Source organism: Indicator indicator, chromosome 34 (genome assembly GCF_027791375.1).
Source record: "Indicator indicator isolate 239-I01 chromosome 34, UM_Iind_1.1, whole genome shotgun sequence".
NCBI lineage: Eukaryota > Metazoa > Chordata > Aves > Piciformes > Indicatoridae > Indicator > Indicator indicator.
This window is the reverse complement of record NC_072043.1, coordinates 7002939-7027722: the sequence shown is the minus strand read 5'-3', so window position 1 is coordinate 7027722 and position 24784 is coordinate 7002939. Positions and strand designations below refer to the sequence as shown.

Here is a 24784-nt window from a genome sequence, read left to right as displayed (position 1 = left end):
CAATGAGGTCTCCCCTCAGCCTCCTCTTCTGCACACTAAACACCCCCAGTGCCCTCAGCTGCTCCTCACAAGTCTTGTGTTCAAGGCCCTTCACCAGCTTCTTGCTCATCTCATAGCAACCTGGGCTGGTAGGAGGTGTCCCTGCCCATGGCAGGAGGGTTGGAACTGGATGATCTTTAAGGTCCCTTCCAATCTAAACCATTCTGTGAATCTCTGGGCATGCTCCAGCACCCCAATGTCCTTCTTGGAGTGAGGGACCCAAAACTGAACCCAAGACAAAATCATATCCTCCAAGATAAAACCATTTCCAGTGCACTCCTTTGCTATCAACTGTTGCAGACACTGCCAGGGAAAAAATGAATCTTGCAGCAAACATGAAATACCAAATAAAAAAGAAAAATCAGAGAAGCTGAGGTCCTGGTGCAGACTTTGGGGTCATGTCTTGTTGCAGGGATTTGGATTGCAAAACAGCAGCCCAGACTTCCTCAGGCTTCAGAGAAACTCCAGTTTAAGTCCAGGTCAGTGCTGAATGTTGGCTTAGAATCCCAGAGCTGCTGGTTTAGGCTTTGCTGGGAGCTAGGGCATCAGCCTGATGCATGCCCACACATCTCTGCATGGAGCCTGGTGGTTTGAGGGCTTCCCTGATGCTTCTAGGAAGCTTTGGGGAAGCCAGAGGCAAAGTAAAGCAACTGATTCAGGCAGGCTCTTAATGATGCCTCATGGACTTACTCTGTTGATGTTTGTTCCATACTTTCCCTCCAGTTCTGAAGTGGTGAGTTTGTGGTCCTCCTGGATTCCAAAAGGAAGAGAAAAGGAGAGTGAGCAGAATGCCAGAGTGTGGGAGTTGTTGCTTCAGGATCTGGATAGGTTTTGAACTGCCTGGATCTGGGAGCAGGGATCCAGTTGCTAGTATGGGATCTCGCTGTCATTAACACACAATCTGCATATTAATAAGAAAATTCTCATCCACTGCCAGGTGCTATCTTGATTTTGAGAGCACTTCTGGCAGGCAGCAGGTCTGGCACCAGACCAGAATGATGTTTTCATCCCAAGGCTGTGTGGTAGTTTAGGGCTACACCTTTAAATCTTTTTTCCACAGATTTCGAGCAGAAAGTAGTAAAAATGTAAATAAATCACTCTTGGGTGTAAAAAGGAAAATAATGATCATCCTAAACAATTCCATCAGAGGGATATCTGCTATAAGATTTGGTTCCCAAAACAAACCTTTCTCCTCTCTTCTTGCTTCAACCTGGGAGGTGCTGACTTGCTTCTGCTTGACCTTGGCTGCATGGCTTTTATTTTGGCTAAGTTTAATACATGTCTGCTTCTTTCTCTCTTCCTTTTGTACATGGGGGCCAGGGGGAGGCAGGGAGGGAGAAGCTGTTACAGCTTCTTCCCTGGTCTTTTGGCCAGGGAGGTCCTTGTGCTGTTTATTAATTGCAAATCCCTGTAAATGTTGTATATTTTGTACCTATTCATTGCATTGCGTTGCAGATTGGAGTTTAGCTTGTAAATAGAAGCTTCCATTTGCTTCCACTTGAGCTGGTCTGGCAAAGTTAATGATGTGGGGGTGGGTGGGGGCGAGAGGGGGTGGAATTTTCAACCCACCACAGACTGCTCACCACAAATATCTGTGCCATTTTCAGAGAAAGAATTCCTCTTTGCAGGCCTCCAGCATTCAGTACCATAGGCAACACCATAGAAGGCAAGGGTGTGGTGGCAGAAGGTGTGTGACAACAATCTTTGTCCTCGATTAACGAGGCAGGCTCTGCGAAATCGTCTGCTGGAGCCTTGTAGAAAGCAGCAGCAGGTTCTAACCACAGTTCAAAAGAAAAAAAAAAAAAAAAAAAAAAAAAAAAAGGAGGGTGTGGGAAAGGGAAATCTCAGGGCTCTTCTTTCCCTGCAGTGCCACCTCTGTGGTATCACTGACCTAATTGTATGCCCTGCCAAAGTGAGGTGGAGAAGCCAAGAATTGGAGAGATCTGACAATTGTTTTCACAGAATGATTCACTGGGACCTGGATGAGCCAATTAACTTGTCTGGGCTTTGGTTTCCCTTTGGAGACACGAGAGGAATGTTACATCCCCAGCTGGCAGAGAGCAAATAGTCTGAGAGTGGTTTAGCTCCTAAGGGGCACGTCTTGGAAACATGATGGGTAAACTGATGACCTGTTCTGGGGGGGTTCCTTGCCCTTGCAATGCCACCTGGCCCATGAATAGCCTCTCCTTGCAGCTGCTCTCAAAGCAATTCAGAAAAGAGGTCAATGTAATTACCTCCAGTTTTCCGATTGGGAAACTGAAACGGGGAGAGAGAGAGAGAGAGAGAGAGAGGAAGCAACTTTTCCCAGAGCAGCCAGCAGGTCAGGAGCAAGCCAGAAGTAAAAAAAAAAGGCTTCTTGAGCTCAGTGCACTGTCCATGAAGTGAGTGCAGTCAGCCTGGGGAGGAAAACCCCCCAGTGCTTAAAGCTGAGATGTTTGGTACCATCCGTGGGGGACTGGCTCCTTCATTTGGTGCCAACTGTGTGAGGCTTTATTCTCTGAGCAGATGCTGGAGATACTGGGACAGGATGCCCAGAGAGCTGGTGGAGGTCCCATCCCTGGAGGTATTCAAGATCAGACTTGATGGAGCCCTGAGCAACCTGATCTAGTTGGAGATGTCCTTGTTCAGTGCAGAGGGGGTTGGATAAGAAGCCCTTTGAGGGTCCCTTCCACCCCAGTGCATTCTGTGGTTCTGTGTTTAGATCTCCTGGGAATCTCTGGAGCAAAATGTTGTGCTTCTGCCCTTCCCTCTGCTCCCAGCTTGACTGTGCAAGTGGCAGTGCAGGGGAAATACTGAGCAGAGTTATTCCATCTGGGGAAGAACTCTTAGGGAAGCTGAGGTTTTGTATTGCTGGAGGCATAATTAAGCCAAATTATTCTTTCATGGTAGGTATTAATGCTGCACACTTCAGGAATGTGGGGAAGTGAATCCTTCCCTGGGTTAGGATTTCCAGTGCAGCATGAAATGGAAGTGCATCACTCCAGGGGACTCATTCTGACCATGGGCAGAGGCTGTCCTGCTTAGGGGCATTCAAACACTCACCAGGTCCAGCTCTTTCTTAAGCTCTTCTGCCTTCTTCTTCTTGTTGCCTTTTAAGTCTTTGTACTTCTCATCTCCACCTCCAGGCTCTATTTTATCCAGCTCTTTGGTCCCATAGATCTCAACTGAGTAAACATCAGACTTTTTCTGCAAAAGAAAGAAGGTGTTGGCACTGGTGGGAACAGCTGCTGGGATGTGTGGAAAGCAAGACAAAAATACCACAAAGACGGCAAATTGAAAAATCAAATCTACTTTCTGGGGTTTTTTTGGAGTTTTGTTTGTTTGTTTGTTTGTTTGTTTGGGTTTTTGCTTTTTTTTTTTTTTTAGACAAGCTGCAAATTGCTTCCAGCTCTTTCTCCTGGCAACTTCAAGTTCTTGTCTTATCCTGAGACCTCTCCAGTGTCTACTGCAGTAGTTATGGCCAGGTGTAAATTGCAGTGGTCCCTTCAGAGATGTGGATCACTTTGAGTGCTTTATCATCTGACACAAAGTCCTCAGCATTTCTAGGGAAAGCCATGAAGTCCAGTATCAGCTCCAAGAAGCGTCAAAGGAAAAGATTTTTAGAAGGGAAAAGGAGGACAGAAATATTACTCAGTGAGAATTTGCCTCTTCCCAGAGCTTTTTAGATCCCTGCCTTAGAATCATCATAGGATTGTCAGGGCTGGAAGGGACCTCAAGGCTCAGCCAGTTCCAACCCCCCTGCCATGGGCAGGGACACCTCACACCACAGCAGGTTGCTCACAGCCACATCCAGCCTGGCTGCAAAACCCTCCAGGGATGAGGCTTCCACCACCTCTTTGGGTAACTTATTCCAATCTCTCACCACCCTCATGGGGAAAAATTTCTTCTTAACATCCAATCTCAATCTCCCCACTTCTAGTTTTGCTCCATCCCCCCCAGTCCTGTCCCTCCTTTACACCCTCAAAAGTCCCTCCCCAGCTTTCTTGGAGCCCCCTTCAGATACTGGAAAGCCACAAGAAGGTCTCCATGGGAGTCTTCTCCTCTCCAGCCTGCACAACCCCAACTCTCTCAGGCTGTCTCCAGAGCAGAGCAGCTCCAGCCCTCTGCTCATCCTCGTGGCCCTTCTCTGGACACCTTCCAGCCCCTCCAGATCCTTCTTGTAATAGGAGCTCCAGAATTCCAGACCTCAATATTTACTTTATTTTTTTCTTTCCAATCAAAATTTCCATGCAGACATTTCTCTTTCCACATTGACACTGGAAATGGAAGCAAAGCACCATCCTGGTAGCCAAGCAGAAGTAAGTCTGTTGCTTTTGACAGAGCTCAGAACCTGCAGGGAGTTAGCAACCTCTTCACTCCTGTTTGCCAGCCCTAGCACTGAGCAGAGGGAACTGTCATCCTAGGGAAGCTGCCAGACCTCTGAGAAGGGTTTTGCTTGGGTTGATAACTTGGGGATTGTGCTGTTTCCTAACCCTAATACTTCAATCTGAAGGGCAAACTTCCTGTGCTGCTAATTTAGGACCTTCCATAATCATAACGTTCCAGATCCTAATTATCTTGGGATCTACATGCCATGCCTTGGAAGAAACATTGGTTGACCCCATTTCAGAGGCTTCCTTATTGACTTATTAGACTTAGAGATGAAGTCTCAGAGCTTCATGAGAGTCACACTGGGTCTTATCTGCAGGTTTTGGGACAGCTGAGCTCCTAAGCTGCTGCTGCCTGATGACAAACAAAAATAGAAGTGGGGAGATTCAGATTGGATGTTAGGAAGAAATTCTTGCCCAGGAGGGTGGTGAGACACTGGAACAGGTTGCCCAGGGGGGAGGTGGTGGAAGCTTCATCCCTGGAGGTTTTGGCAGCCAGGCTGGATGTGGCTGTGAGCAACCTGAGGTAGTGTGAGGTGTCCCTGCCCATGGCAGGGGGGTTGGAACTGAATGATTCCTTGAGGTCCCTTCCAACCCTGACAATTCCATGATTCTATGATCCTATGACTGCATCTACACTCTGCAGGGCATTTGGACTCAGATGAGGTGAGAGTGAACATCTTAATTATGTACAGAGTAAAGCAGAAAGCTCAGGGAACAGAAACAATAGGGGGGAAGGGGGGGAAGGCTTGGGACATCTTGCTTAATACCATTTTGAGCTAAAAAGTGGCATCCTACCCTCAGATGCCCTTCAGTTAGAGAAGTGTTGCAGTCTTGATGTTGTATCCTGAGGAAGGGAAAAGCTAAGAGCTGCTGAGTGGCCTGAGGAGTTAAAAGTCTGCAATCCTTCTCCTAAAGCACTTGGATTTGCTTGGTGATATCCCAGATAAAGGATGTCTGCTACAGGATGTTCTATTTTTGCCAAAGATTCACAATCTGGTTTTATCTCTTGGGATTTTTTTTTTTTAATTTCACCTTCTTCCTTCTCCTCCTCCTCCTCCTCCTCTCTTTAACTATCCCACTCAAAAATCTGTTCAGCTTTTCAAACTCCCCTCAAGCAGAGAGCCCAGGAGAGAAAGAAAACAGCTGAGAGCCCAGGAGAGAAAGAAAACAGCTAACTATGGTGATAAGTTAAGCAGATGGAGGAGAATTATAAAGTTAATGAAGTTAGTAAAATCTATTGATCACTGCTCTGCACAATCTCTCTTTGTTCTTCAGCTTGCAAGTGTTGATCACATCTCAGCTTCTGCATTTGCAAAAGGAGCAGTGTCCATGAAACTGCTGAGCAGGGATTCAGACAAGTCCTAGAATTCTTCCCTCTCCATTGTGATCTCTTTGACTTTTAGGATTAGAGCTGCATGCCCCTCTCCAGTGACCACCTTAGTCATGACACAGGATGCCCAACAGTGTCTAGTATTAGTTCCATTTTTTCCTCTTAGCTCCTCTTCAAAATACTCGTATTTATATTAAAAACTTCAAATCAATACTTCTCCTGGAACCCAGGAACTTCCACCTCAGCATGAGGAGAAAGTTCTTTGCTGTGAGGGTGCTGGAGCCCTGGAGCAGGCTGCCCAGACTGTGGAGTCTCCTCTGGAGGCTTTCAAATCCCACCTGGATGTGTTCCTGTGTTACCTGCCCTAGGTCATCCTGCCTCACTGATCTCCAGAGGTCCCTCCCAACCCCCTACCATTCTATGGTTCTAAAGGAGCAGCACAGCAGCTCTGTGAACAGGGTACTCACCTTTACCATCTTGCTGAGTTTATTCCTGATGGAGTCCAACAGCCAAGCTCCTCAAGCCTCTGGGTGAAAAGCAAAAGCCCAAGCAGAGAACAAAGTGGCTCAGGGCAGTGCTGTAGTACAAGCAGAAGCTGCAGGTCCCCCCTCAGCTGGCAAGCAGACGTTAGCTGGAATGCTGCTTGCACTTTGGCATCCTTCAGGCAGGACAGGTTTGGTGTCCAGAGCCTGTGGAGAAAGAGCACTGTTTGCTAGTGCTTTATAAATCAGCATCTTATGCTGGCACTCCACCCCTCCCCTTCCAGGTCCAGCCCATCTTCTGTTTCACCTGTGGTAGGTGGAAAAATACCACAGTAATGGGCATGTGGGTTTCAGGTCAGATAGTTTCTAATTATTCCTTTGTAGTGTTTGCTCACAGCTAGGGAGCAGGTGGATTATTCAGCTTGCTAGAAGCAAAGAGTTTCCTTCAGAGGCTTTCCAGCACTGGATTCCCCTTGTGATCCCCAGCTGCTGTGGCCATGCACAGTGGGATAAGGGGAGTCTGTGCACCCTTTGACTTGCCTCTCTTCATGTCTGCCTGCCCAGGGTCCATGAAAGTCATCTCCCTGATGGGTTTTAGGTACCAGAAGGGATTTGGTGGAGCAGTGCTCCTTCACCCCCTTAGCTTGGACTTTACTTGGAATTTGTATATGGCATTTATTATCTTTTTACCCTTCATGCTTAGCTGAAAGGAGCACTTCCTGGTGCATTCCCAGTAAGAGCACTTACCTGAGCAGTTATCAGCTTTCAGACAGTAGTGGTAATGAAATTTATGGCAGCTTTGATACCTTGTGTTACTTCAAAGTAAACATCCTCTTCACCTCTGAAATTCAGCTGAAGAGGAACTAAGGCAAATATCATAGAATCATAGATTGGGTTGGGTTGGGCTGGAAGGAAGCCTCAAAGGTCATCTTGTCCAACCCCATTGCAGACAGCAGGGACACCTCCAACTAGAGCAGGCTGCTCAGTCACATCAAGTTTGACCTTGAATGTCTCCAGGGATGGGGCCTCCACCACATCTCTGGGCAACCTGTTCCAGGATTTCACAACCCTCACTATAAAGAACTTCCTCAAATCTGATGACAGATTTTTTTTTTTTTTATACTTTTAAGATTATTTTGGGGGGGAAGACTGTCTGTCAGAAGTGGCCTGTGTCTGTCAGACCTGGCCTCAGTGAACCAGGCCTTTTACATTATATAATTCATGAGCTTCAAATTGCATCATTTGAGCTGCTGCGAGGTACCACAGGCACTAGCAGATGATGACTCAGGTTGTGGTGAGAGATACAGCATGTAAATGGAGATAACTAATGCTGGTTCCTTCAAGCCATATGGACAAGCTGTTAGGGCAGGAAAGACATCCAAGAAACATAGACTCATAGAATTATTTCAGCTAGAAAAGACCTCCAAGATCATCCAGTCCAACCAGCAATTCAACTCCTCTCCTCTCCTCTCCTCTCCTCTCCTCTCCTCTCCTCTCCTCTCCTCTCCTCTCCTCTCCTCTCCTCTCCTCTCCTCTCCTCTCCTCTCCTCTCCTCTCCTCTCCTCTCCTCTCCTCTCCTCTCCTCTCCTCTCCTCTCCTCTCCTCTCCTCTCCTCTCCTCTCCTCTCCTCTCCTCTCCTCTCCTCTCCTCTCCTCTCCTCTCCTCTCCTCTCCTCTCCTCTCCTCCACGGCCACCAAACCATGGCCCCAAGTGCCATGGCCACAGGTTCCTTGAACACCTCCAGGGATGGGGACTCCACCACCTCCCTGGGCAGCCTGTGCCAATCCCTGACCACTCTGGCAGCAAAGAAATTGTTCCCAACCTCCAACCTAACCCTCCCTTGGCACAATTTCAGGCCATTTCCTCCCCTTCTAACACCTGAGACTAGTGAGAAGATGTAACAGTGTGAGAGCTGAAACCCCCACCCCAACAAGCAGGCTAGCTCAGTCTGGAAGCAAATGCAAGCTGTTATTTACAAGCAAATCTACAATCTATGATGAAATGCAATGAATCTGTACAAATAGACACTAGTCACACCATTTACAAATGTATGCAATCAACAGAAAAGCACAACCAAGGCCCCTTTGCTTCCCCCAAGTGGCCTTCCCCCCAGCCAAAAGGAATCCCCCCAGATCCCCCTAGCAGAAGGCAGAGAGTCAAGAAGCAGAGAGGCTGTTAGGCTTAGCTTGTCAAGGTCAGGATGTTATCTTCAGCCAGAAAAGAAGCAGCAGCCAGACAGATAGAAACCCAGCAAGCCAAGCTGAGAAGCAGACTGCCCAACTCCCCATCTTGTTTTGAGCAGTAGTTCTTAAACATTTCTCTCTCTCCAATGGAAGTGTTTAGAACAATCATTATTTTGCTTTCTTACACCCAAGGGTGATTTATTTGCATTCTTTCCCCTCTCTCTGCTTGAACTTTGTGAAGAAAAATTAAAAAGACAGTCTTAAAACCATCACAGAAGAGACCAACCCCAACCTCACTCCAACCTCCTTGCAAGCAGCTGTAAAGAGCAATGAGGTCTCCCCTCAGCCTCCTCTTCTCCACACTCCACCCTCAGCTCCTTCAGTTGCTCCTCCCCAGCCTTGTTCTACAGACCTTTCCCCATCTTTGTTGCCCTTCTCTGCTCCAAACCCTTAATGTCCTTGGAGTGAGAGGCCCAAATCTGAACCCAGGGTTCCAGGTGGTGCTGAGTACAGAGGCACCATCGCTGCCCTTGTAGGAAGCAATGAGCTCTCCGCTCAGCTTCGACAGCAGCCTGATGAAATTCCTGTTCCAATCCCAGACATGTTCCCAGTGATTTCATAGCTCCTTAAACAACACTTGAATCAAAAGGCCAAGCAGTTTCCACTCCTCAGTTTCTCAGCATTGTTCTCTTCCCATGGCATTCTTTAATCTTGGAACGTTACGCAAGGTGCAGAAGGGCAGCTGGGAAGGTTTCCCTCTGGTTCAGTTTCTGCTCTGTTGTATTGAGGTCTGGATTGTGTCCTGGGGCTGGAATCTAAACCTTTTCACATCTGTATAAGGGATGGGGGTTTCACAGCACGTGGCAGATGCAGAAGCAGTGATGCATTGACTGTGTCCAGACTCAATCTGTTGCTCATTACTGAGATTGTCCTCTCTGTCGCTGGACCAGATACTACAGCAAAGTAATCAAGACCAGTTCTGGGGCCCTCAGCACAAGAAGGGCATGGAACTGTTGGATAGGGTCCAGAAGGAGCCACAGAGATGATCAGAGGGCTGGAGAACCTGCCCTATGGGGACAGGCTGAAAAAGTTGGGGCTGTTCAGCCTGGAGAAGAGAAGGCTCCAGGGAGATCTTAGGGCAGCCTTCCAGGACCTGAAGGGGCTCCAGAAGAGCTGGGGAAAGACTTTTCACAAGGGCTGGGATTGCCAGGATGAGGGACAATGGTTTTGAGCGGGGAGAGAGGAGACTGAGAGTGGAGATAAGGAAGAAATTGTTTAGAGTGAGGCTGGGGAGACACTGGAACAGGTTGCCCAGGGAGGTTGTCCCCTCCCTGGAGGTGTTCAAGGCCAGGCTGGATGAGGCCTTGAGCAACCTGGGCTGGTGGGAGATGTCCCTTCCCATGGCAGGGGGGTGTAACTGGATGATCCTTAATGTCCTTTCCAACCTTAATCATTCTGTAATTCCAAGTGAGTGCATCTGACATCAAACTAAACTGCTGAGGTTGAGAGAGGGGAGATATGTGAAAGGGAGAATGGACTTAGAACTAGAGAAATGCCTTTCAGGAGTGCAGCTGCACTGCCCACCTGATCTGTTGGTCAAGACAGTGAGCTGCCAAGTGTGCAAACAAGGCTAGGATGCTTTGTTTTGTTCCCTGGGTGCTGAGACTTCGAAGGCAGTGGTGAGGAACAGCTGGTTGGGGGAAAATGAGAACATGTGTAACTATATCCTGCTGGGCACACATTTGTAAGGACAACTACTGAGTGTATTTCAGCAATGGTTTGTGATGATGGCGTTCAACAAGTCCAATGCCAGGTGCTGCACTTTGGCCACAACAACCCCATGCAGAGCTACAGGCTGGGGTCAGAGTGGCTGAGAGCAGCCAGGCAGAGAGGGACCTGGGGGTGCTGGGTGACAGCAGCTGACCAGGAGCCAGCAGTGTGCCCAGGTGGCCAAGAAGGCCAAGGGCATCCTGGCCTGCATCAGCAAGAGTGTGGCCAGCAGGAGCAGGGAAGTCATCCTGCCCTGTGCTCAGCACTGCTTACAGCACCCCTGGAGTGCTGTGTCCTGTTCTGGGCTCCTCAGCTGAAGAAGGACATTGAGAGACTTGAATGTGTCCAGAGAAGGGCAAGGAGGCTGGGGAGGGGTCTGGAGCACAGCCCTGTGAGGAGAGGCTGAGGGAGCTGGGGGTGTTCAGCCTGGAGAAGAGGAGGCTCAGGGCAGACCTCATTGCTCTCTACAACTCCCTGAAGGGAGGTTGGAGCCAGGGGGGCTTGGGCTCTGCTCCCAGGCAAGCAGCAGCAGAACAAGAGGACACAGTCTCAAGCTGTGCCAGGGAAGTTTAGGCTGGAGGTGAGGAGAAAGTTCTTCCCAGAAAGAGGAATTGGCCATTGGGATGTGCTGCCCAGGGAGGTGGTGGAGTCCCCATCCCTGGAGGTGTTCAAGAGGGGATTGGATGTGGCACTTGGAGCCAGGGTTTAGTTGTCAGGAGGTGCTGGGTGATAGGTTGGACTTGATGATCTCTGAATTATTTTCCAACCTGTTTGATTCTATGATTCTATGACTTTGAATGTTATCTGGGTCATTTGGTAAGATTTCTTCATTTGTCTTCTGGAAATGCTGCCTGCTTCTGCCTGGGGGCAAACCTTAGAAATGCAAATTAGCAAAGCCTTTGGCAACGAAGTGCTCCATGCACTCTGGTCTGGATGCAGCCTTTGTACTCAGACATCCAGCATCTGAAGGGTGAGCTGTGTAGCAAATGGATGACAGCAAGAAAGCCCTGTGGACAGCACCACAGCACAGTATTTACAGAGCACCAAGCTAGGTCTGCTGCTGACAAACAATTTGTATTGAGCTGCCAGCTCCTGAGCGCAGAATGGATGGTTAAAAATGTGCTGGGGTGGAAATTTTGTTCCTTCTGCCTCTTGAAGGGATGATTTCCCTGTGAGGTACAAAGTGACAATGAGAAGGGCTGTAAAAAACACCCAAATCTCTTGTTCAACATGAACCAGCAGCCCGTGGTTCAACAGGAAAATATCCCACTGCTGGGGGGCATCCTCCTTTATCCATCCTCTTTTATCCATCCTCCTTTATCCATCCTCCTTTTTCCATCCTCCTTTATCCATCCTCTTTTATTCATCCTCCTTTACCCGTTTTCCTCTATCCATCCTCCTTCATCCATCTTCCTTTACCCATCTTCCTTTATCCAATCTCCTTCATCCATCTTCCTTCATCCATCTTCCTTTATCCATCCTCCTTCACCCATCTTCCTTCATCCATCCTCCTTTATCCATCCTTCATCCATCCTCCTTTATCCATCCTTCTTCATCCATCCTCCTTCATCCATCCTCCTTTATCCATCCTCCTTTATCCATCCTCCTTTATCCTTCTTCCTTAATCCATCCTCCTTCATCCATCTTCCTTCATCCATCCTCCTTCATCCATCTTCCTTTATCCATCTTCCTTCATCCATCCTCCTTCATCCATCTTCCTTTATCCATCTTCCTTCATCCATCCTCCTTCATCCAGCTTCCTTTATCCATCTTCTTTCATCCATCCTCCTTCATCCAGCTTCCTTTATCCATCTTCCTTCATCCATCCTCCTTTATCCATTCTCACAGAATCACTGAATGGCTTAGGTCAGAAGGGACCTCAGAGATCATCTACTCCATCCTCCCCACCATGGGCAGGGATACCTCTGAACTAGACTTGGCTGCTCAAAGCCTCATCCAAACTGGTCTTGAAGCTTTTTCCATTCTCCTTTATCCATTCTCCTTTATCCATTAATCCTTTCCTATAGAGGGCCTAGAGGAAAGCTGTAGGAGAAAGGAAAGAGACTATTTATAAGGGTAGGTAGTGATAGGACAAGGGGAAATGGATTGAAACTAGAGCAGGGTAGAATTGGACATTAGGAGGAAGTTCTTTACCATGAGGGTGGTGAGACACTGCAATGGGTTGCCCAGAGAAGTTGTGGGACACTTCATCCCTGGAAGTGTTTAAGATCAGGCTGGGTAAGGCTTTGAGCAACCTGGTCTAGTAGGAGGTGTCCCTGCCTGTGGCAAGGGGGTTGGAACTGGATGATCTCTAAGGTCCCTCCCAGCTCAATCATTCTAGGATTCTATGCTCCTTGTTAACAGCAGTCATTTGCCACTGGCCTTGTGTTTTGTCATGTGGCCCTGCTGAAAAGGTACAAGAAACAGAGCCCTCGCAAGAACCTGACCTGCAGCAAGTGCTTGCATGCAGCTGAATGCTGCCTGTGAAGCACTTGTGCCCTGCTTTGGCAAGACCTGGCTTGTAGAGAGAGGAACATGCTTGGGTCTGTGCCAGGGAGCTGCAATCATCACGTGTGTCTCCTGTGTGTGTCTCAACAGCCACTGAGCCCTGCTTAGGAGGTTTGTGTTAGTGAGGTAGTGTTGTTCTGGTTTCCAAACATCAGCCTAGCTGTGTGCCTTCTGAGGGATGATGTTTCTCACACAGCTTCAGCAGGACTGGCACATTTTGATCCTGTTCTGTGCCACTCTAAAAGGCAGCCAGGAGAAGGCTTTGCTGTGACTCAACACTCAAGGAGGACGTTTGCTAACTTGCAGTGGGTGCAGACTGCAGGTTGCTGATACATAGAATCATAGAGTCAGAGAATCAGAGAATCAAGTAGGTTGGAAGAGACCTCCAAGCTCATGCAGTCCAACCTAGCACCCAGCCCTATCCAGTCAACCAGACCTTGGCACCATGTGCCTCATCCAGATTTTCTTGAACATCTCCAGGGATGGTGCCCTCCCTGGGCAGCACATTCCAATGGCAAATCTCTCTCTCTGTGAAGAACTTCCTCCTAACATCCAGCCTAGACCTCCCCTGGCACAGCTTGAGACTGGGTCCCCTTGTTCTGCTGGTTGCCTGGGAGAAGAGACCAACCCCTACTTGGCTCCAAACTCCCTTCAGGTAGTTGTAGACAGCAATGAGGTCACCCCTCAGCCTCCTCCAGGCTAAACAACCTCTGCTCCTTCTCTCAAACACATCCAGATGGGGAAGCAAAGGTCTCAATGCTTGTGAGGGATTTTTGTGTGAGGAGAACCTGATGCATTTACCTGCCGTGTGTCTGCTGCACCTTGCTGTGTGATTTCCGTGTCCCCTCTCTGGCATGCATCAGGGCCCTCAGCAGCAAATCCGACAGCCTGCAGCTGGACAAGTCCCTGCAGGCACAGGAGGGGGTGCTGGATCTCTCCTGAGCTCTGCTGCTGCCAGGCTTTGCTGCCTTTCCTGCAGGAATGCCGGCAGAGGGAGCGCAGAGCCTCTGTGCCTGCTGCATTCCTTGGCTGTTCTCTGCCTTCACACTAGCAGAGCTCATGCTGCAAGGAGCAGAGCTTGTGGCTGCCCTGCTGTCCCAGCACAGCCTTACCTCCAGTGCTGTGATGTTGGTTTTCCTTCCTTTGAGGTCAAAGATAAAACCAAACCTGAACTTCAGGCGATAGTTTCATGGTGCTGAAATCCCCTTTCCAGGGTAGGATAGAACTCCAGATGAGCTGGGCGTGTTCTGGCAGGTATTTACATCAGCTCTGTCATTTCCTTGGCTTGGAGTAGTCTTGGAAGCAAGGCTTTGCAGGCAGCCTAAAATCATTGGGTTGGAATGGACCCTTGAAGGTCATCTTGTCCAATCTCCCTGCTGTCAGCAGGGACACCTCCAACCAGACCAGGCTGCTCAGGGCCACATCAGGTATAACCTTGAATGTCTCCAGGGATGGGGTCTCAAGCACTGCTCTGGGCAACGTGTTCCAGGATTTCACCACCCTGACTGTGCAGAACTTCCTCCTGATGTCCAACCTAAATCTCTCCTGCTCCTGTTTCAAACCACTGCCTCTCATCCTATCACCACAAGCCCTTGGAAACATCCCCTCCCCAGCCTGTTAGGAGAAGGGGCTGAGGATGCTTTCTGGGTCCATTCATTAGCACAAGTAGGAAGTTTTGAGGATTCCATGGTCCCTTCCTCAGTGGAGAGGAGCAAACCCCCTTTGAGCCAAGGGAAAAAGCTAGTGCTAAGTCTTTATCCTTTTTCCCTCTTAACTGAACCCAAAGATGCTAAGCTGTTATTCACAGGCCACAAGTGATGAACCAAGCACTTGCAGAGAGCTCTCAGCAGGCAAATTAACCCAAAAGCTTAGGCAGTATTTTGACCCTGGTAATTGAGGCACTGGCTGCAAACCACTCCTTCTCTGAGTGCCTACAGCATTTGTCTTCCCCTGAGCAGGGAATTGCACACTCTGCCTTGCACAGCACTGTGCAGAGTTCATGGGAAGGTGGATTTCTCATGGCAAGGTGGATTTCCCTGCTTTCCTTTGGATTTTTCTTTCTTGTTAATCAGAGATGAGTAGAAAATCGAGGAGAGAGAGAGAGGCTTAATTCCCAGCTTTTAAGCTGATGTTTGAAAAGGTGAACTAGAGTGTGCCTCACTATAAATACCATGGTTTGATATCCCTGGGGGCTTTGGCACAGCCACCACAGCTGGAGTCAGCTTCAGGGAAAGTTTGATCTTGATGTGGCCTCCCCTCACCCTGTTGATGCTCATCCACTGCTGAGCTGTGCATCCACAAAAAGAGATAACACAGATGTCCCCTGCAGGGCTGGGCTGGGAGAGTTGGGGCTGCTCAGCCTGGAGAAGAGAAGGCTCCAGGCAGACCTCAGAGCAGCCTTCCAGTGCCTGAAGGGGCTCCAGGAGAGCTGGGGAGGGACTTTGGACAAGGGCTGGGAGTGCCAGGATGAGGGAGAATGGCTTTGAGCTGGGAGAGGGGAGGAAATTCTTTCCATTGAGGGTGGTGAGACACTGGCAGAGGTTGCCCAGGGAGGTGGTGGAAGCCTCATCCCTGGAGGTTTTGGCAACCAGGCTGGATGTGGATCTGAGCAACCTGATGTAGTGTGAGGTGTCCCTGCCCATGGCAGGGGAGTTGGAACTGAATGAGCTTTCAGGTCCCTTCCAAGCCAAACAATTTCATGAATCTATGAAAGGTATCCTTTTGTGTTTATATTTCCATATCTCATTTCTGTCTTCACATCATCTTGTGAGGCATGGAGGCAGGGACTGGAATTTCACCTCTGCTCCTTGTTGTAGAGTTTCCACTTAGGTTTCTACAACAATAGAGTCACTTTCTGATGTGAAGAACTCCTTACTCAGAATGTTTTCACATGGATTATCAAGAAGACATGACTGCCTCTCAGATATCTCTGATTTTTTTTGTCAGCCATTGGCAGAGGCTGCCCAGGGAGGTGGTGGAGTCCCCATCCCTGGAGGTGTTCCAGAAACCTGTGGCCATGGCACTTGGGGCTGTGGTTTGGTGGCCATGGTGGGGTTGGGTTGCTGGTTGGACTGGATGAGCTGGGAGGCCTTTTCCAACCAGAATAATTCTGTGATTCTATAATCTAAATTAGTCCTGGGGTACCTGAAACAGGGAGCTCCAGGGGTGTGTCTGTCACCTGCTGAGCTGGCTGCTCCCTGCCTGAAGTGCAAAAGGACAGGAAATAAATCTTGCAGATTTCTAGTGATGGGGATGTAGGGAAACATCACCTAGAAGCACTCTTCTGTTGGAATCACAGCATCTCAGATTTTCTTCTTCTTCTTCTTCTCCTCCTTCTTCTTCCTTCTTCTTCTTCTTCTCCTTCTTCTTCTCCTCCTCCTTCTTTCTTCTTCTTCCTTCTTCTTCTTCTTCTCCTTCTTCTTCTCCTTCTTTCTTCTTCTTCCTTCTTCTTCTTCTTCTCCTTCTTCTTCTCCTCCTCCTTCTTTCTTCTTCTTCCTTCTTCTTCTTCTCCTTCTTCTTCTCCTTCTTCTTTTTCTTCTCCTTCTTCTTTCTTCTTCTCCTCCTTCTCATTCTCATTCTTCTTCTCCTCCTCCTCCTCCTTCTCCTTCTCATTCTTCTTCTTCTTCTTTCTTCTTCTTTCTTCTTCTTCTTCTTCTCCTCCTTCTCCTTCTTCTTCTTCTCCTTCTCCTTCTTCTTCTTTCTTCTTCTTTCTTTTTCTTCTTCTTTCTTCTTTCTTCTTCTTTCTTCTTTCTTCTTCTTCATATTTTCTCTTCCTGCTCTCAGTGCTATTAATATGAACCATTAGTGAATTCATATTGAACGTGGGATAAAAACAGTAAGGAAAATCCATCTCCTTCCTCTTTGCAGCTTCCTGAGGCTGGGCAAAGGCACAGCCAGGGAGCTGCTGTGGAATCCCAGTGTAAATCCCTCCTTTGATTGTGGAGAGGTTTCATTTATAGGAATGTGTAAATCCTAATCTTTCTTTCAGTCTTGATACTTCCTCTCAGGGAAAACAATGAACTTTTCCTTTTAAAATGTTATCTGATCTGCTGCTAAAGGAGCCAAAGGAGTGCAGCTAGGATTTGTGGAGGCAAGGCTTGGCTGAGGTTTGCAGTCTGAGCCTCCTCTGGAACAACAACACACCCTGCCTCACTGCTGGCAGACACCACAGCCTGTCTGGCAGGTGGCAGAGGCAAGTCAGGATGAAGAGAGGGTGAAAAAGGGGACAGGTAAGAGGGATGTGAGGATAGGCTACATGCAGCTAGAGCAGGGCAGATGGGAAGAGAAAATCATAGAATCATAGAAACACAGAATTATAGAATCAAAGAATCACAGATTCATAGAATCAAATAATCACAGAATTATAGAATCATAGAATCAAAGAATCAGATTCATAGAATCAAATAATCAAAGAATTATAAAATCATAGAATCAAAGAATCAGATTCATAGAATTAAATAATTATAGAATTATAGACTCATAGAATCAAAGAATCATAGAATCATAGAATTATAGAATCAAAGAGTCAAAGAATCACAGAATCAAAGAATCATAGAATCACAGAATTATAGAATCAAATAATTATAGAATCATAGAATCAACGAATCACAGAATCAAAGAATCATAGAATGAAAGAATTAAATAATCATAGAATCAAAGAATCACTCACAGGATCAAAGAATCAATCATAGAATCATAGAATCAAAGAATTATAGAATCATAGAATTAAATAATCATAGAATCAAATAATCATAGAATCATAGAGTCATAGAATTATAGAATCAAAGAATCACAGAATCAAAGAATCATAGAATGAAAGAATTAAATAATCATAGAATCAAAGAATCAATTATAGAATCAAAGAATCAATTATAGAATCAAACAACCAATCATAGAATCATAGAATCAAAGAATTATAGAATCATAGAATTAAATAATCATAGAATTAAATAATCATAGAATCAAAGAATCACAGAATCATAAAATCATAGAATCATAGAATCACAGAATCATAGAATCATAGAATCACAGAATCATAGAATCATAGAATCATAGAATTATAGAATGGTCTGGTTTGGAAGGGACCTCCAAAGGTCACCCAGTCCAACCCCCTCTGCAGTCAGCAGGGACATCCTCAGCTAGATCAAGCTGCCCAGAGCCCTGTTGAGCCCTAATTTGATGTGGACAGTAATGCAGAGGTGTGCTTACCCCACAGCACCTATCACATGCAGGCAAGCAAGCTTTGGGGTAGACTCCCTTGTGAAAGATATTTCAGGGGATGCTGTCTAGAAACAGCAGGCTGTGCTCAGCAAAGGTTTCCATGCATGGCTTCTGGAAGGGTGTTGTCCATCACTGGTCAGGAGTCACACTGAGTGGGCAAGAGTTGATTCCTCATTTAATGTGGGCACAAAGTGAGTGCAATTTGGCAAAGATGATAGAATTGTAGAATGGGTTGGCATGGAAGGGACCTCAAGGATCATCCACTTCCAAGCCCCTGCCATGGGCAGGGACACCTCCCACCAGCCCAAATTGCTCAAGACCTCATCCAACCTGGCCTTGAACACCTCCAGGGACAGGGAGTCCACAACCTCCCTGGGCAACCTGTTCCAGTGTCTCCCCACCCTCTCTCTAAACAATTTCTTCCTCATCTCCAGTCTCAATCTCCCCTCTCCCAGCTCAAAGCCATTGTCCCTCATCCTGTCACTCCAAGCCCTTGTCCAAAGCCCCTACTCAGTTTTCTTCTAGGCCTCTTTTAGAAAATATTTGTCCTGTGGTTTTGGGGATTGCCTTGTGGTGCAAAGCAGCTTATTGCACTTAGTAAGAAATTCTCCCCCATGAGGGTGGTGAGACACTGTAAGAGGTTGCCCAGAGAGGTGGTGGAAGCCTCAGCCCTGGAAGTTTTTGCAGCCAGGCTGGATGTGGCTGTGAGCAACCTGATGTAGTGTAAGGATCCCCCTGGCCATGGCAGGGAGGTCGGGAACTGGCTGATCCTTGAGGTCCCTTCCAGCCCTAACAATTCTATGATTCTATGTTGTCTAGACAAAGGACGAGATATCGAGCAGCAAGGTAATGCTCCTTGGAGGATGGCTGAGGTGCCATGGCCAGATGTTTACTGCCTGGATGACCTCTATTGGAAAGTGATTAAAGCTGAGTCGAATGTGGGTCGCCCTCTTGCACCCTGTGATGCCCTTGCCTTGCTGCCTGTGCCACCCCTGAGCTCTGCTACCTGCAAATGACATTTGGTGAGCTCAGAAGTGGTGAGTGCTCTGCTGAGAATGCCAAGCTGCTGGCTCACAGCTTGCGACAGCTGCTAGCTTAGCAAGTCAGGACCTTTAGTCACAGCCTGCAAAGCCAAAGGCTGAGACTGACAAAGTGATGGCTCATGGTTTACAAGAGCTGACAGCCAGCAACCACTGCTGTGGTACAGGCTGACCTCTGGGTTTGGAATTCCCACCCAGCAGATGTGCAGGCAGGAAGAAAGGCTTAGAGATTGCAACCTGCAGTGGCTCAGTGGAAGAAAAGAGCACAAACCCTGTCAGAACTGCCTGGCTCTAAAGGGTTGCTGCACTTTGCCTTGGCATTGCTGCAGTGCCAGCAAAGCAGGTGGGTTGCACACAGCTGCTAGAAGGGCAGGCAAGATGGGAAGCGCCTGCAGAAGCACGCAGCAGAGAATGATGCTGCGACAACTTTCTGTTTTCTTTTTTTCCTTTCTTCTTTTTTTTTCATTTTTTTTCTTTTTCATTTTTTTCTTCTCTACTTTTTCTTTCTTTTCTTCTCCCTCCTTCTTTCTTCCTCATTCTTTCTTCCTCCTTCTCTTTCTTTCTTCCTCATTCTTCCTCGTCCTTCTTTTTCCCTTATTCTTTCTCCTTCTTTCTATTTTCCTCATTCTTTCTCCTTCTTTCTTTCTTTTTTCCTCATTCTTTCTTTCTTTATTTTTTCCTCATTCTGTCTTCCTCCTCCTTCTTTATTTCTTCCTCATTCTGTCTTCCCCATTCTTCTGTCTCCCTCCTTCTTTCTTCTTCATTCTTCCTCTTCCTTCTTTCTTCATTCTGTCTTCCTCCTTCTCTTTCTTTCTTCCTTCCTTATTCTGTCTTCCTCCTTCTTTCTTTCTTCCTCACTCTGTCTTCCTCCTTCTTCTTTCTGTCTCCTTCTTTCTTTTCTCCTTCCTCATTCTTTGTTTGTTCTTCCTCCCTCTTCTTTCTTCTCTCTTCTTTCTTCTCTCTTCTTTCTTCTTTTTCTCCTTTCTCCTCTTCTTTTTCTTCTTTCTTCTTTCTTCTTTCTTCTTTCTTCTTTCTTCTTTCTTCTTTCTTCTTTCTTCTTTCTTCTTTCTTCTTTCTTCTCTCTTCTTTCTTCTTTCTTCTTCCTTCTTCTTTCTTTCTTCTTCCTTTCTCTTCTTTCTTTCTTCTTCCTTTCTCTTCCTTCTTCTCACTTCTTTCTTCTGTCTTCTCATCTCTCTTTCTTCTTTCTTTGTTTATGTTTTGTTAGGGCTTTGGGTTGGGTTTTTTCATTTATTATTTTATTTTATTTCTCATCTACCTGCAATATCGTTGCAGTGGAATTGTGTTGGCAAGTTGAGGAGGGCAAGTGTTCTCTACTCAATCCATCAGGCCTTTTGAGATATGTTCCATTTGTATTTCTATTCAATTCCATTTGTATTTCCTTCTGAAACTCTGATCTCTAACAACAGTGCTTGAGCATAATTCAGGGAAGGCTTCTGGGGTGAGAGAAAATGGTCTTGAAATAGTAGACGGTGTTACACAACGAGGGACTTTGGAGCTGGGATCTGGTGTTGCAAACAGCATTTTACCTGTGGAATTCAAAAATCACATGGCTCTGTACATAGCCCAGAGCAGTATAAAGTCTTCCCCACACAGACCTTGCACTTGGCCTTGCACAGAAAATATTTAGGGTCAAGAAAAACTTGTTTCACATTTGACAAAGCCACGTGAAGAGGCTTGGCCAAGTCTCTGTGTCCTTATCAGCAGTGCCTCTGCTCTGGTCCTGCACCATCCTCTCTGCTTTAACCTAGCCTCCCACTCCAGGGCCACTGCAACAGGTTGCCCAAAGAGGTGGTGGAAGCCTCATCTCTGGAAGTTTTAGCAGCCAGGCTGGGTGTGGCTCTGAGCAACCTGATCCTACAGTGCTGCATCTGTATAAATATGAAAGAAAAAGAGATGATAGCCCAATTGGTTCAGTGGATGACTGAAATGTTTGCCTAAGTGTAACAATCAGGGAAATGTTCCAGAAGCTGCAGATCAAAATGAATTCTCCTCAGAACAGCAAACTTCTCTTTCAAGTAGCAGCAATAACAAACAGCCTTTTTATTTTGCTTTGAGGAGGAAGTGGTGCTCCCAGTAACAGCCTTCTGCTGTGTCCAGCTTCTGGATGTGAAGGAAATGTACATCAGCAGTGGCCCTTGTTGCACTCCTGGTTAAATTAATTTAACCCTAAATTTAGGTTAGACTTTAGGAAGAAATTCTTCCCCATGAGGGTGGTGAGAGACTGGCACAGGTTGCCCAGGGAGGTGGTGGAAGCCTCATCCCTGGAGGTTTTTGCAGCCAGGCTGGATGTGGCTGTGAGCAACCTGCTGTGGTGTGAGGTGTCCCTGGCCATGGCAGGGGGGTTGGAACTGGCTGAGCCTTGAGGTCCCTTCCCACCCTGATAATTCTATGATGATTCTGTCACACAGGTAGGTGGGAGATGAGCAATCTGAGAGGCAAAAGCAAAACTGGAGGAAGCCCTGGTGCCATGACACAGAGCTTCTGCTCGCTGGGCACAAGAAATTCACGGTGCAAGCTGTTGTGGTGCTGCAGCCCATGAATCAGAGGATCAGGATAAAAACTCCCTCCTCTGCCACTTGGCTCCATCCAGAGGAAGCTGGACATGCTGTAGGTCCATGTACAGGGAGGAAGCAATGGCTCTAAAGAGAGGAAAAAGCCTCTGCAGAGCCTTCCCCACGCCTCTCCCAGCGGCACCTCCCCCACACCAGCGCTCAGCATGTCCCTGTCCGTGGGCAGCTTCACTTTGAGCCTTCAGTCCTGGGGCAGGCAATGCTGGAGGAAAATCCACTCCTACCTTTCACCTACTTTCCTCTTGGGAAAATGCCCTTGACTTCAATTTGCACTGGATATTGTCTGGCTGCTGCTGAGAACCAGTCCAACCACTCGTGCCATGCCAATTGGAGTCAGGATGAGGGAAGGGATTCTGCCCCTCTGCCCAGCTCTGGTGAGACCACACCTGCAGTGCAGAGTCCAGTTCTGGTGCCCCTCCCCCCCTCCCCCACCCCCCAACACAGGAAGACTATGGAACTGTTGGAGCAGATCCTGAGGAAGCCATAAAGATGATCAGAGGGCTGCAGAACCTCCACTATGGGGACAGGCTGAGAGAGTTGGGGCTGTTCAGCCTGGAGAAGAGAAGATCACCCCTCAGGAGAGGAAGATCTTAGAGCAGCCTTCCAGGGGGCTACAGGAGAGGTGGGGATGGACTTTTGACAAGGGCTTAGAGTGCTGGGATGAGGAGAGATGACTTTGAGCTGGAAGAAGGGAGATTGAGACTGGAGATTAGGAAGGTTCTTTACAGTGAGGCTAGTGAGAGACTGGAACAGTTTCTCCAGGGAGGTTGTGGACTCCCTATTCCCAGAGGTGTTCAAAGTCACATTGGATGAGGCCTTGAGCAACCTGGGCTGGTGAGAGGTGTCCCTGGCATGTTGGAAGAGACCCTCAAAGTTCCTCTTCTCCAAACCCCCACAGAGAGCAGGGACATCTCCGACTAGATCAGGCTGCCCAGGACCACATCAAGTCTGTTTACAGAATTACAGGATCACAGAATTAACCAGGTTGGGAAAGACCTCAGAGATCATCAAGTCCAACCTATCACCCAACACCATCTGATCAACTAAACCATGGCACTGAGTGCCTCATCCAGGCTTATTTTACACACCTCCAGGGATGGTGACTCCACCACCTCCTTGGGCAGCACATTCCAAAGGCCAATCTTTCTTTCTGGGAAGAATTTCTTCCTCACATCAGCCTAAACTTCCCCTGGCACAGCTTGAGACTGTGTCCTCTTGTTCTGTCACTGATTGCCTGGGAGCAGAGCCCAAGCCCCCCCTGGCTCCAACCTCCCTTCAGGGAGTTGTAGAGAGCAATGAGGTCTGCCCTGAGCCTCCTCTTCTCCAGGCTGAACACCCCCAGCTCCCTCAGCCTCTCCTCACAGGGCTGTGCTCCAGACCCCTCCCCAGCTTTGTTGCCCTTCAACAACTCAACATCAAGTTGGCATGGGGCATCAGGGCTCTTAGAGCTGGGGGTCCCCACAGCCTGAGTGCTTCCAGAGCAAAATCAGTAGAAGCAGTCTGGTCCCAAAGAAAGAAAGAGACCTGAGTTTTCTGCTTGCTTGGTTTGTGTGTGTCCCCTCCCTGCATAATTTGCTCCATAGCTGCAGAAAGAGCATCCAAGGGAACTGGGACTGTTTAACCTGGAGGAGAGGAGGCTGAGGGGAGACCTCATTGCTCTCTACAGCTCCCTGAAGGGAGGCTGCAGTGAGGTGGGGGTTGGGCTCTTCTTCCTAGGACCAGGTGATAGGAGAGGAAATGGCCTGAAATTGTGCCAGGGGAGGGTGAGGTTGGAGATGAGGAACAATTTCTTTGCTGCAGCGATTGGCACAGGCTGCCCAAGGAGGTGGTGGAGTCCCCATCCCTGGAGGTGTTCAAGAAATGTGTGGCCATGGCACTTGGGGCCATGGTTTGGTGGCCATGGTGTGGTTGGGTTGATGATCTTAGAAGTCTTTTCCAACCAAAACAGTAGTTTAATTCCATGAAATCACACTAAGTTCTCCTAGTACAAAACTGCCTAGGATGGGGTACAGCTCATCTAATCTAACTCTGAGGCTACAGTGGTCACTTGAGTCGTCCTGACAGCCAAAAGAAAAAAGCACCTTTGGACAGCAGCTCATTCCAGTTAGGTGTCTAGGAGATAAGAACCACCAGGTCTGCCTGGAGAAAGGTGCAGCCTGGAAGAATACTTAGAATCATAGAACTGTCAGGGTTGGAAGGGACCTGAAGGATCATTCAGTTCTAACCCCCCTGCCAGGGCCAGGGCCAGGGCCAGGGACAGGGACAGGGCCAGGGCCACCTCACACCAGACCAGCTTGCCCAGAGCCACATCCAGCCTGGCTGCAAAAACCTCCAGGGATGAAGCTTCCACCACCTCCCTGGGCAACCTCTGCCAGTCTCTCACCACCCTCATGGGGAAGAATTTCTTCCTAATGTCTAATCTAAATCTCCCCTCCTCTAGTTTGGATCCATCCCCCCCAGTCCTATCACTCCCTGACACCCTCAGAAGTCCCTCCCCAGCTCTCTTGGAGCCCCCTTCAGATACTGGAAGGCCACAAGAAGGTCTCCTCAGAGCCTTCTCCTCTCCAGACTGTACAATCCCAACTCTCTTACTCTGTCTCCATACTTCATAGCTTTTAGGGGAGATGAGTCCTGTCCTCAGGAACAAATGCCTACAGCTGAGTCCAGGTGACATGCTTTAAATATTAAAACAAACATTTCCCAAGCTCCTGCTGTTTGGGTTTGGCTTTGTGGACAGACAGGTCTGAGCTCATCACAGACATGAGCACGTGTCTGCCCTGGGCTTCCTTTGCACACATCCTGCTAGGAGCTGAGCTGCAGCTCACCAGGCTGATTTGCCATGGGGAAATCTTTGCTCTTAATGCTCCTTTTGAGCCAAAGAGACTCTCACAAATCCCATCAAGTTTGGCTTCATGAGTCAGTAGTCACCAAGTCCATGTTCTGTAGGTGAAGTTTGGTGGTGGGTGGGTAGGTGGTGGGTGGGTAGGTGGTGAGTGAGGTCTATCTTGAGTCCCATGCAGCTAGGCACAAGCAAGGAAATGAGACAGAACAGGCAGGCAATAGCCTGTGCTCTTCCCAAGAGGATAAACAAACTCAGCCCTTTTGGTGGTGGATCTGACCCAAGTGGCTCCTAGGACACAGGAGGTTGTTCCTCTCCATGTGCTCCCTCTCTGTCTCTGGAAGTGGAAGAGAGGAACCAAAAGTGGACAGAGTTACTGGAGAGGTTCTGAGCTTCATAAAGCAAAGGGCTT

General features: G+C 48.0%; 1 protein-coding gene across 1 annotated transcript in view; it reads right to left on the bottom strand.

Annotated features, from left to right (window-relative positions):
- Positions 1-24784, bottom strand: part of ATP12A (ATPase H+/K+ transporting non-gastric alpha2 subunit) — an 85001-nt gene that overhangs the window by 31727 nt on the left and 28490 nt on the right. The window contains exons 2-3 of the mRNA XM_054395576.1: positions 3082-3266; positions 730-789 (exon numbers count right to left, since the gene is read on the bottom strand). Of these exons, the coding sequence (XP_054251551.1) occupies positions 730-789; positions 3082-3266 (245 nt within the window). The remainder of the gene's footprint in view (positions 1-729; positions 790-3081; positions 3267-24784) is intronic.